Source organism: Lissotriton vulgaris, chromosome 2_1 (genome assembly GCF_964263255.1).
Source record: "Lissotriton vulgaris chromosome 2_1, aLisVul1.2, whole genome shotgun sequence".
NCBI lineage: Eukaryota > Metazoa > Chordata > Amphibia > Caudata > Salamandridae > Lissotriton > Lissotriton vulgaris.
In genome coordinates this window covers 1192359641-1192372952 of record NC_141687.1, presented here as the reverse complement: position 1 = coordinate 1192372952, position 13312 = coordinate 1192359641, and the positions used below count along the sequence as shown (strand labels likewise).

At 44.3% G+C, this 13312-nt stretch overlaps 1 protein-coding gene across 10 annotated transcripts in view; it reads right to left on the bottom strand.

Annotated features, from left to right (window-relative positions):
- APLP2 (amyloid beta precursor like protein 2) overlaps nucleotides 1–13312 on the bottom strand; it is a 640140-nt gene that overhangs the window by 55375 nt on the left and 571453 nt on the right. For 6 of the 10 annotated variants that reach the window (XM_086956906.1, XM_086956909.1, XM_086956908.1 and 3 more), the window contains 2 exons: nucleotides 10093–10175; nucleotides 9565–9639 (listed from right to left, as the gene is read on the bottom strand). In XM_086956906.1, coding sequence (XP_086813032.1) covers nucleotides 9565–9639; nucleotides 10093–10175 — 158 coding nt within the window. The remainder of the gene's footprint in view (nucleotides 1–9564; nucleotides 9640–10092; nucleotides 10176–13312) is intronic. The other 4 variants (XM_086956911.1, XM_086956912.1, XM_086956916.1 and 1 more) reach the window with 1 other exon arrangement.

The following is a 13312-nucleotide window of genomic DNA, read 5'->3' as shown; positions in this document are numbered from 1 at the left end:
ATTGAATTAATGCTCTAAACACCAGAACAGAGGCCAGCCACCCGCATAATGAAGCGCTGGATTCGCCGAGAGCAGCGTTGGGTCTATGTGAATGCACCGGTCAGAAAACGCACTGTCCTAGCTGACTCAGAGCCCTTTCTCTGGCCCTTGGGAGCTCCGTACCCTAATGCACTCCCTGCACAACTGGTCCAGCTCTCTGAAGTGCCTTTCATCCGCACCTAGCGCTATATATAACACAATAACGCAGATCCAAGTGTACTTTGTCACCGCCAGGTCTCGGTGCATTGTGGCGCGTGTACTGTGGAGGGTTAAATAAATCAGTGTGTGTGTGTGTTGGGGGGGGGGCTCCTCTAGGTTCTAAGCTCCTAGGCTTCTATCAAAAGATCAATGGCGAAGTTCGCAATTCTGGGTGCATTGGATGGCCGCTGGGGAGGGGGTGTGGCGTGCACAACTTGTCCTAATACTATTTTCAAGTATTTCCAACACAGACACAAATCAGTGAAACACTCGGCGGCATAAAGTAACAAGCATTACCCCTTCCTCCAGCGCTTCCGCCGCCTCCATTGCTGCTCGTCCTGGTTCCTTCGCGGGCGTCGACGCACGTCCCCAACTCCGCCGGGTTTCCGAGGCGAAAAGAAAAACGAAACTGAAGAAGCTCACGCGCGACCAAATCCTAAGGCGCGCGTCGTAATCAGACTCTGCCATGCTGTTTGAATGCTCCGCATGGTGCGCGTGGCCAGCTCCTGTCTCCACTCCTTGTCGGCTGAACTGATCACTATAGTTCTCTGGCGAGACCGCGCTTCGCGCGTTTCTAGCCGAGACCTAAAAAGACAGCAAGTCTCCTAAGTGGTTGCAAGAACAAATACGTGGGATTACACTGAACAAAGGCCCAATGCTGGAAAACATTTGGGAACATATCTCCGGCCCAGAACATTTTAGCACCTTAATGGTTTCTCATTGCACATCCTGATTTTAACTGCTTATTTTGATTATCTGATTAGAAGTCCTATTCCTGGAACGCCCAGCACCGCCATATATGATTTATCCATATGCAATGTATGCATATCAGAAGACGGAATTTTGTTATTACTTCTTCAGTTTAGTCGTTTGTTTCACAAAATGCAAATATTTCTGAATTGGTACATGGACCCAGGAAAGATAACAGCTACCCACAATGGAAATGATTTGACTCAAAACTCAACTATATTGCTGGAAAATGTTGGTTTTTGAGAGCCACATCAATACAGTGCACGCTCAACATCTGTCTGTGCCTAACCCCTTTATGGGCCTGCACATCTTAGCTAAGAGTGAAAAGGTAGGGCAGACACTAGGGTCTCGAACCTTGTGACTGAGTTCCCAATAACAGGGGTTCTTACAATGCATGCATTTGGTGGGTCTTTCTCTTTATTAAGTGACCGAGGCCTCAAAACGAAGATCACAACCCCCCCAAATCTACTTTACCCCCAGCAAGGGTGACCCTATCTTTAAGGTCTTACGTCAAATTGAACATGCAGAGTAACAATGAAATTGAGAAGCAGGGAGCATCCTTGGCCCAGAACACCACGTCAGCAGAAGTGGCCATTTTTTCGCCAAATAGGTTTGCAGTCCTTTCTGAGGCCAGCTCTTCAGCTGGGAGAAAAACTCAGAGCGGTACTGGCATGAGGAATGAAACTCCTGACAGGAGTCAGGTGATAACACAGGGCTCAGACTCAATTCAGGAGATGTTGGCACTGCTGTCCCTAGAGATAAAGGAAAGTTTTTCTACCTCTGAAGTGAACCAGAAAAAGATTGAAGACACATGTACTAACCTAGAGGAAGGTATTTCTGCACTAACGAATCGAATGGAGGAGCTAGAGAATAAAATGGGAGAGCTTACATTAGATGTAAAGGGGAACACGCTAGAAGTGAGTAGGCTAAAGGAAAGAGAGAGAGACCTTTCGGAAAGATTGGAGAGACTTGAAAACAATTCCAGAAGGAATAACATCAGGATTCTGGATTTAGTGTAAGGATTGGAGGGGGATAACATTAAGACCTTTGTTATTGATAATCTGACTAAGACCTTAGTTATTGATATTCTGACTAAAGCATTCCCCCAGGTTGCCTCAGCGTCTGTCTCGGAGGCCGAGATTCAATGGGTCCATAGGGACCCATTCAAGCTAAATCCAGGACAGAAGAAACCTAGGAAAATCTTGGTGTATATCCAATTGTATTCCCTTAAGGAACAACTACTTGGGGCTGCGCTGAAGTTCAAATCTATCAAGCTACAAAGTTCAACTTGCAGAATAAGATCTGATATTTGTCGTATCACAGAGGATAGAAGATGGGAACTTGGCAAGCGGATAGATTCTCTAAAAGAATTAGGCGCGCAAGTCCAATTAAGATTCCCTGCATTCCTGAAGGTCATGCTAAACAACAAGGTGTATAACTTCAGATCACCAAAAGAGGTGGACACTTTTTTGTAACATAAAAAATCAGCAGCTAAATAAAAGTGAAGTATGGGGTTAGTGAAGGGAGCTCAGCAGTTAAAACGTTCGTATATTTTTTCTTTTGAGGTTAGTGGGCCTGAGCCCAAATTGGCAAAACGTATTTGCCAAGGAACGGTCAGGGAGGGTTCCCAAGGGCCGGGTGGGAGGGCGGTGGGGTGCTTCACGTGTGTGGGTAGGGAGCATTGGGGGGCGAAAAAAAATCCTAAATATGACCTCATATGACTTAATTTTTATCTGTAGATATAGTCTGGGGAAGAACAAGGATTATGAAAGGGGATAGACCTGGGGTAGTCTCTTGAGATTCTAAGTTGGAATATGAATGGTTTGAGAGTCAGGAGAAGGCAGTGTTTGGTTTTGCAACATCTTAAGGATAATCCGGCTAAGATTCTTATGCTTCAAGAGACACATTTGCTGCAGTCAGAATGTAAGGCTTTGTTTGAGAAGCTAAGATGGGTGGGGAAGGTAATAGCTTCTGACCAACAATGTTGTTCCAAGGGAGTGGTTATAATTATTAAATCAAACACAGAAGTGGAGCTTATTAAGTCACAGACAGTAGAGGAAGGTGGGTAATGGCAGAGGTGAGGTGCAAAGGTATTAAATACACTTTAGCCAATTATTATGGCCCTAATGAGGATGACATTGATCCTCTAAATAATTTGTGTTTAGCCTTGGTGGATTTTGAAGCCCCCTTAATTTTAGGAGGCAATTTTAATGTTCTGCTTAATAATAATTTAGATAGATCCTCCCCAGAACACAAATTGTGGTGCCCCGTGTAAAAGCTTACTTAGTGACGATGTTAACATTTTTCACCCTCTGTGATGTTTCGTGGAAAAAAATGGGAGAGGGGACAGAATATTCTTTCTATAGCAAAAAGAACCACCACTATTCAAGAATTGATTACATATTAATTGACCTCTCCGAGTTAAAATCAGTAAGGTTAATTAGATATCAACCGATCCACATCTCGGATCACGGTGCTATGGTTTTAAAATTGGATCTTCCCTCTGAGCCTATCTTGAGGAGGTGGACCTTGAATAAGAGATTCCTTTTGCAACTTTTAACCCCACATGTTACTAAAGAGAGAGACAGTTACCTTTTTCCAACATAACCTGGATTCGGCCCCTTTGCACATAGTGTGGGACGTCTTTAAGGCCTGGCTTAGAGGGGAGTTTAAAGGGGGCTGTGGCGTGGGTGTAGGTAGGGACCGGAGACTTTCTGGTTATATATGGTTTTATTTTTGTGAAGGATTTATTATGGCGTGACGTGATAGTGTGTTCCCTCACAAGGGGGTAGACTCTGTGGTTTGTTTCTTTGTTCAGCAGTCCTTCCGTCCTGGTCCTTGGTTTCTCTCACCACCGGCCATGTATGAAAAGAGATAGAGAGGAGATACTGTCAGGACTCGAGTCGTCTACCGAGTTACCCAATGGCAAACTGGGAGTGAAGGGGTCACCGCTGGTAATGTGTATGTACACTAGGATTTTATACATGGGGCGCGAGGAAGGACGGTAGTGAGGAGAGGGTGAAAAGGGAGATGCGGGGAAAACGGGAAAAGGACTGGTTATTTACAATATGTACACAGGGTAGTAGCAAGACGTTCACCGAACTATGGAGGAGAGTCTCCCCGCCTCCCCACCCAGCCTGCGAACCTTTGCCGTACCTGTTTCAGCCACACTCCTCCCTCGGGAGTGTGGCCTGGCGGTTCGCAGGGTCGTTGGCCTCCTGGCTCCGCTTCACTTTCTGCACACTCTTGTCTCCTCTCTCCGCTCCCGTAACCGTCTCAGTCTCAGTCTCCTGGCAGCCATACACAAACTCCAAACACCTCCAGGGTGTCGTCACCCGCCATAGTCTGGACTTTAGCTAATCCCATGGTCCTGGCGTCAGTCGGGGGCATGGTTTCCTCATCTGTAAACGCCCAATTAAAGGCACTGTCTCCAATTTCTTTCTCCTGCGATGATACCAGCGGGTTCGTACTCCACTCGTTCTGGAGGGAGGGAGGGGAGGCAGAATCAACAATCCACCAGTCACTGGAGGGGGAGACCCTCCACCCGCCGGTTCTCCCCTTTACAGGGGCGGTTGTCGGCTGGGCTAGATCAGAAAAAAGTGAGATTGAAGACTTAGAAAAGCAACTAGCACTTGCAGAGACAGCCTTAAAAAGGGAGCAGAAGTCCGATGCGGAGGAAAAAAACCCTCGCAGCTAGGGTAGGGGATCTACAGATGAAGTTTAGGCTCAAAACTGAAGCAATAATGCTCCAAAAGTGGGAGGCAAGTAAGATGAGTGATTTTGATCGGTGGGAGAACTGTGGCAAATTACTCGCTATGAAAAGTAGATCTGCTAGGTCCCGTAATTTCATTAATAAGACCAAGGCAGGAGCCAAAGTGGTGGAGGAAAAAAGGGATATTGAGAAAGCATTTGTGGAGTTTTTTCAAGGCTTGTATAGCGAGGAGCTAACGGTCGAGGATTAGGTTATTGATCAGTGGCTGTCTGAAAAACAACTATCGAGATTGGATTCAGGTTCTCAAGCAATTCTGACCCAAGATCTAGAGGGTGAAATAAGTGTAATTTTAAATAACACTAAGAAAGGGAAAGCAGCGGGTCCCGATGCAATCCTAACAGAGGTTTATACATTATTATCTGATGAAATTATCCCAATCTGGTTGAGATTGTTTAACAAGATCCTCAGAGGGAGTTCACCCCTGCCAGATTCTTTGAATGAGGCTGTTATTTCCGTAATCTTGACGCCGGACAAGGATCCAACTCAATGTCAATCCTATCGCCCCATATCACTACTAAATTGTGATTATAAGATCATTGCAGGTGTATTAAATGCTCGGCTTAGCAAGATAGTGGGGTCAATTATTCTTCAAGATAAAAAGGGGTTTTTACCGGGGAGGCAAATGCTGGACATGGTTTATTCCTTAATAGGTTCGGTCGATCTGGCAACAACACTAGGGACCCCTAAATAATACTCTAAAGGCTTTTGGTTTTGGAGTCAATTTTAGGAAAGTCCTAAAAAAATACATAATTCCCCCGGGGGCCAGATCTTGGTTAATGATAATCTCACTGCGGCGGTCACAATACAGTGTGGTACAATGCAAGGGTGCCCATTAGCAAGGGTGCCCATTATCACCCATCCTCTTTGATCTGTACATCTAGCCCCTGGCTCAGAGTTTAAGGCAGAATGACAATATATCTCCCTTTTCAAAATCAATGGGTTTACTAGGAAGGTAGCATATGCAGAAAATCCTACTCTATTTTCCTCTAATGTTAATCCTACGCTTTCTGAGCTACTGGCTGAAGTACAGTCTTTTGGGAAAATGTCAGGGTATCAAGTCAACAGTGATAAGACTGAGATTATGGCTTGGAATAACCCAGCACAGGGGGTAAGGCTTTCTAAAGAGCTAAGGTATTTGGGAGTGATAGTAACTCAGGATATAGGTAAGATCCCCAAAACAAACCTAGAAAAAGTTTCGAGGGAGGTGGAGTTTTTACTGAAGAGATGGCAGACTCTACCGTTATCCGATTACGGGAGAGCTAATTTGATTAAAATGTGTGTTCTTCCTAAATATGCCTACATTTTTAATAATATTCCCCTTGAATTTGACAATACTGCTCTTCTGAAAATACAGGGTAAGGTCACCTCGCTTATTTGGGCAAGCAAAGGGATCAGGCTATCTTGGAAGAAGCTAAGGCGAAAACTGGCTAAGGGAGGTTTGGGCTTGCCGGACCTTCATTTGTATTGTTGGGCATATCAATTAAAAAATTACAGGCTGTTACTATTGAAACCAGATAGCGCCATTATTGGTAGTATGTTTAAAGCCATGCTTTTTGATATGGATGAGGTAGGTTTTATGTATAAATTTGGAGCTCCAAAATACTTTAAAAAGATCAGGCTTAAGACTCTATATATGACGGCTAAGCTATGGGCGGAGTGTCGGGCTAGTTTAGGACTGTCTTATTACAGTGACTGGGCTCCAGTGTGGGGCTCTCCAGGAACTCCGGAATGCCTCACAGACACTATCACAGCCATTAAAAGAGGCTGGAGTCTTACACTGGAAGGCTATAATGGATGAGAACATCTGTTACCTTGGGAAGTTTGGTGGAACCTTACTAGTGGAGCTCTTTGTAGATTTAAATTTTACCAAATCTCTTCATGGTGTAAGAGCCAATGTAGGTTAATCCCCGAGGATACCTCCCTGGAAGATGAGTTGCAAGATCCAACGGCAAAAAAAAGGAAGTAGGCTGGTGGTACCAGCATCTTCTTGCGGCAGCAGATAATAAAATAGAGAGTCCATACATGGCCTGGGAGAGGTGCTTGCCGAGTGAAGATCTGGAAAATGCACGGCAAGTATCTTTGGAAATCTTATATCCATTGATTAAATCTGCTGCACTCAGGAAGAACCATTTTTTCACTCTGCACAGGATACACTGGTCGCTCGTGAAGCTTGCCAAAATAAGGGGACGTGGAGAGGCTAAGTGCATGAGATGGGGAGCCCCGAATGCGGATGATGTTCATATTTTTGTGGCTTGCCCCCCCATTCAAGATTTCTGGGGCAGTGTGGGTAAGACCTTGTTTGATGTGCTGGGCATGGAGGTTGAGATAAGCCCCTCTCTTTTATTATTGTTGGTATTATATTGAAGCCTGATGGTTTGTTGGGGCTCCCGGGGCTCGAGAGTACATTGGTATTCTATCTTGTCCTTTTGGCAAGAAGGGAGATCTGCAAGCTTTGGCGCCAAGCTCTCCCCCCAACCTGGAGAGCCTGGTGGAATGCGGTACGATACTTTAGAGACTCGGACCAAAAGGTCAATCAGAATAGGGGCAGAGCAGATGTGGGGTTGTTATGGATTTTGTTAGATCACACTGTTGGTGTTTAACTTACTTTGTACTATCCAATGATTAGACCTCACTAGAGAAACAGTTAATTGAATCCTGAACGAAGGCCAAAAAAAGAGAAAGCCTGGCAGCGGCACTTAAAAATACATAGTTTGTAATCTGGACCTGTTCTGCAATAAGACATCTGTAACGGGGTCAAAGGTCTCTGGTCACTGGATCTGCACGTTATAATTAGGTATTTGGTAGCTAACAAAACAATGGTCTATTGCTGTTGCTCGAGGTCCATCCAACTCTGTTATTAGGAATGAACATAGATGCAATGCCAGAATTAGATACAATTCAATTTATGTAGTTGTGGGTCTCCAGCCGCTCACTCCATTGCACTGGACCAAGCTCCAGGTTAGTTCCCTAAAATAGTCTCAGGTGTACCAATACTGCTGTTGTGAAGACAGCATAAGAACTCCATTACACTACCAACGCACTGAGCTAACTAAACACCTTTGGAGTAAGGTTCAAATACATAAACAAAAGTGTTCATAACAGGCATGTGTACCCTACTACTCTGAACCCCTCCCTCCCAATGTACTGGAATGGCTTCCATTTAAGGGAGTATAGGACTGGCTCTGGTTCATTGTCAAATCCTCTGCTGTTACAGCTGGCTTTGCGTCAAGAGCGTGGCTTCGTTTCATCTACAGTTCTGTCAAGACACTGCTCCGACTGATTTCTGCTAACTCCAGCACTCACAAATTTTCTAATTTCATTTTTGAACTGCTTATACCATTTTTCAGAATGACACCCTATATTATAATATATATGTGATCAAGAGCACGGCTGTGGTCAAAACGTGTTGTTTTCTGCCAAAATGAACACTGTATTTGGATCAGTGTGGCTCGAGAATAATCTGTTTTAGGATATATATATATATATATCTCGCTCTCTCTCTCTCTCCTGGAAACTCAAACCCCTTCCTGATTCCACACACAGCGGCAGGCGAGGAAAGAGACACAGACCTCCGTAGTTTTCTTTGGGCAAAGATGTTATTTATTAAGAGAGACCCAACACAACACGTTTCAAGCCCGTAAGCCCTTGTTCACGTGTCGAAGTGGAAAAAACGCCATCTACCATTTAAAGTGCATAATACCACCCCCAGTTTCTGACATCATAGATCACATGATAGTGGGCATAAACAACAGACTGTAGTTGCTACAAAGATCGTTTTGTAGTTTTAAACTGTAAAGGCAGGTTAACACGGTATGGCATACTCTATATATGTACACATGTTTAGAAAAAACTTTTTTTGAAAAACATGTAAAGTGCTTAAGTGTCATAATATTCCTATAATAATAAATACATATTCATATTTAAAATTCTCATTGGATAAATCCAAGACTGCCTGTGTTGCTAAAATACCCATACTGAATTATTGCCGGATGAATCCGCTTATTATCATTTCAACCACTATGGCCTATGAGTCAGACGTGTGTGGCACCACATACATATTTTTATAAGGATTTCTTTGATCAATCATATTTTCTATTATATATATATATATACATATATATATATATATATATATACACCCACATATACATCAAAACCTAAACATTCCTTAACTGTCATCCAGTAAATACTAGTATTTATGCATGATCACACATGCTGGTAAAGTGAACTACTTTTTGTAGCGTGGAATAACTTCATGGTACATAAATTCTCCATAGAAAAAGCAGCCTTGTTTATTCAGGGCACACAACTATAGTTTGACAAGCATTTGCAAACAAAAAGGACCAAATGAGCAAAGGCAAATTTCCTGTGCACAAGAACAGTCATTGACAGCAAGTCAAACAACTTTGAATTAACAGCGAAAGTCAATTCCCTTAAAAATAAACCAGATTACACATTTTTCCAGCATGAAGGATTGACAAATTATCTGGATAATAATTACTGTAATCTCAGTCCATACCCTCTCTCTGTTACCAACCAATGAGAATTGGTGTCACAGTTGAGAAGTAGCATGCTGGGTCGTCCTTACATGGAGGACAGGTCAGCCGGGGTAGCTGTGAGAACACATACCTTTCAACTCTAGATTATTTTGGTTATCCCAATGCCTTTGCATAGCTTCAGCACGAGTATTTTAGTGCTCTACAGAACTAAAGCTCTAACCCTGTTATGTACACAGAGCCACACCTGCACATTCGGTATGGTTCTTCTTTTTATTTTAGGACAATGTTAAATGCCCACATACATACCGGCTCATCCGCCAGTCCACTGACTCTCTCTGCATTGAAAATCATTTCCTTCACATCAAGGGTCTCATCAATTACCTGAAAACAGTTCACGAAGTCATTTTACACACAAAGAAAACCAGCATATGGCACAATGAGCAGAAGGAAGCATGGGATTTAGAAGAAGGAGCAAGGAAAGTTTGCACCTGTCCAACCTACAAAGCGTCACAAAGAAATCATACTACACAGCGTTACTATGTCTACTCCAAAAACGCACACACTGCTAAAACTTTGCCCATTCCGAGCAGGAAACTGAAGCAAAGATAAACTAGGGTAACTGCCCTATCCATGATGCTACAGGAATTTCCCTCCCCTCTGGTCATCTAACTTCTCGCTGAGGCCTCGCATCGGTTTCCCACCCACCATGGTTAGTAAAATCAGCAGCATCTACTGGAAAAGGAAACAAGTATCACACAGGAGAGTTAGTAAAGGCTACAGGAAATGGGTAAAATGTGAAAAGTAATGATCTGCCGGGAAGCAGGAGCAGCTTACCACTTTCTTCTCCATCTTACTCTTGCGGTTGATCGTCTTCTCCTCTGCCCCAATCAGTCTATTCAGGTCGGCCATGCCAGACCCTACGCACACAGAAAAAAATTGTTTATATATTAGGAAGGAAGTGAGCTTTGCAGAAAGCTAGAGAAGCAGCCATGAATGAAACAAAAAGAGAAAGCAGCAGCAAAAATCCCAACCAACCTACTAAATCAACCAAAACATGGATAACACTTAATCGGTTTTATGATTGGAAAATACCTATCCCTCATTGTTCCTAGAACCAGCTGAGAAGAATGTATTTTAGAGATTCATAGGTCGAATAGAACGACGATTGGAAGATCACAAGTACCATCAAACTACTGGGTTGCTTTGCGAAGGATAAAAAAGGTGGTCATTTCACTCCAAAGAATATGTGTAAGTACACAAGGCAAACTTATTGCACACCATAAATCATGAATACATTTATGCACTGGTGGTGTAACTAGAATGAAAACTCAGGAATTTAAATCTACAGTCATGCGTCGATGCAGAGTCTAGTGAATTTCCAGAGTATTTAAAGCATACAATGAAAAAACATAAAACAAAAGGCTGAAAAGACAAGGAGCATTATTTATGGACTCTGATATTTTAACGCTGCAGCCTTGCGCACCCTGTAAAATGACCAATCTTTTCTTCTAGTTCCATAGAAACTATACCCATGTGCTGCACAGACGGCAGAGCGTCAACTTCAAGTTCTAAGAAAGTTTCACTCTTCCATACACTAAAGTGAGGGATTGAATGCTTATAATAATAAAAGCAAGCAAAGAAGACAGCATTGGAGGAATACTCCGGTGTATCCAGGTATTAAAAAGATGCACATAGACTTTGTTTCTACAGTAACGAAGTTTCTTGCCTGTCGGTGTAGTTTTGCAGCTTGAAGAATTTTCTACATTCAAATCCTGTGCATTATTGCGCCATCTAGTGGTTGGCTCCGGAATTGTAGTATTTCTTTCCTTTTTAGGTCTCGCCTAGCGTTGCTGCGCACATGCGTAGCTCGCTCGTCGAGATTGATTGCTAATGAGAAGTTTCAGTAGAGGGCCTGAAGCCCCGCCCCTCATTTCCATTGGCCGGCGTCACCGTTTATGCTAAACAGTGGCCTGCCATTGAAAATTAGGGTTTTTGGTTGCCGCCCTTTGGCTTGCGATCCGGACTCGGCCGCCTGCATCACGGCTGTCGTGAAGCATTTTCTTATCTTTATGGGGCCATGTGTTTAACTCCATGGCTGCTAAGGGTTCCCCCCGGTGCTGGGATCCCAGATTTTCCATTGTTCATGACTAGCTCAGCTCGTCATGAGTGCAGCTCCGCTGTGCCTCATGACGAGCTGAGCTCGTCATGAGCATGGTAGGAGTTAAACACATGGCCCCATAAAGACAAGACAAGAGATCCCCATGCTCCGGTCCTCTTTCACTTTTGGGACTGCGCTGCCCTCTCCGTGCCTCCTCTCCCCATCCGTCTTCCGTCAGCCTCCCTCCGCCTGTCTCTTCCATCTCTGGAGCCCCTTCTCCTCACCTCCCTTGAACCCCAAATGGGGGGAGTTCATCACTCTGCACTCCCCCGCCCCCTGCAGCAGGGCCTGAAGGCACATACATCCTACGCTGTCTGCCCCAGCCCCCTCACTGCCTCTCGCTACTCAATGGTGATACCTGGAGCGGCAGATAAGCTGGACATTTTATTGACATTGTTTAATAAAGCGCCCACCAGCCTCACGGCTTAAAGCACACAAACCAGACGCTTTACAGAGCTGTGGACAACCGTCAAGCGCTTCACACTGCAAGCGCCCCCAGCAGCTCTTTCAGCCTCTCCACAAATTGTTTTCGTGGGATGCTATTTAACGTGTCTGCTTTTTATAGTGTTCTGAAACCCATAGGGGTCATGTTCGCGCTATAGAATACTATTCAAATAAATAAATAACACAACTATGAAGAGGCGCCTAAAATAAGCCAGGACTGTTGGTTATGACAGTGCTTGTTAGCATTATCAATGTTACAAGGATGAATTTATTGTGAATATGTCAATATTAGTGGCGGATCAAAGCCGTAGGCTGTGGCATTGTGGAAATTTCCGCCTGGGGTTACTACATGGCGGGGGCAGGGGAGTAATGTGGTGGTGGGCCTACTGTCATGCGGGGCCCGTCTCCAGGACCCAGTGTTTATGTCAGCAGCCCTACATGCCAAGAACAGATGCATACTAGTAAGTAGCATATTCAGTTCGAGGCATGTGGGCTGCTGAATTCATATCTGTGCATTGAATACATAGCAGTCCCTTCATTAACGGCGGCCGCCCGTGCCAGCTGCAGCAGTTTGGAAAAGTGTTTTTGAGAACAGCCTGCCCTACAGCTGCCTGCTGTTTGGAGTGCACATCAACACAGTAATGTTTCGTAAATGTGTGTGTGGTAGACCATGTTGCTGCTTTACATATGTCCTCCAAGGGAATGTTTCCAAGGAAAGCCATAGAGGCCCCCAACTTCCTGGTGGAGTGGGCTCTTGGCGGGATGATAAGAGTGCGTTTTGCTTTTGCATAGCAGATCTGGATACATTTAACGATCCACCTAGCAATACCAGCCTTGGAAATAGGGTTACCTTTGTGGTGTGGCGCAAAGACGACAAAGAGTTGTTTAGTCTTTCTAAAATCCTTGGTCCTATCAATGTAATACAATAGGGCCCGCCTAACGTCAAGGGTGTGGAGCATCCACTCTGTCAGTGACTCAGGATTTTGAAAGAAAACAGGCAATTTGATTGTTTGGTTGATGTGGAACTGAGACACAACCTTGGGCAGGAATTTAGGGTTAGTGCGGAGCACCACCCTGTTGGAATGAATTTGGATAAAAGGCTCTTGGATTGTGAGGGTTTGCAATTCACTGACCCGCCGTAGCGATGTAATTGCTACAAGGAAAGCCACTTTCCACGTTAAGAACTGAATCTCGCAGGAATGCAGTGGTTCAAAGGGAGGACCCATCAGTCTGGTAAGAACCACATTGAGGTTCCACTCAGGAGCTGGTGGAGTCCGTGGCGGAATGACTCGTTTGAGACCTTCCAAAAAAGCTTTGATGGCAGGCACCTTGAAGAGCGAAAGGTGTTGTCTATTTTGGAGATACGCGGCCATCGCAGACAGATGAATGCGAATGGAAGTATAGGCCAGATTACACTTGTACAGATGGAACAGGTAACAGATGATGTCTTGA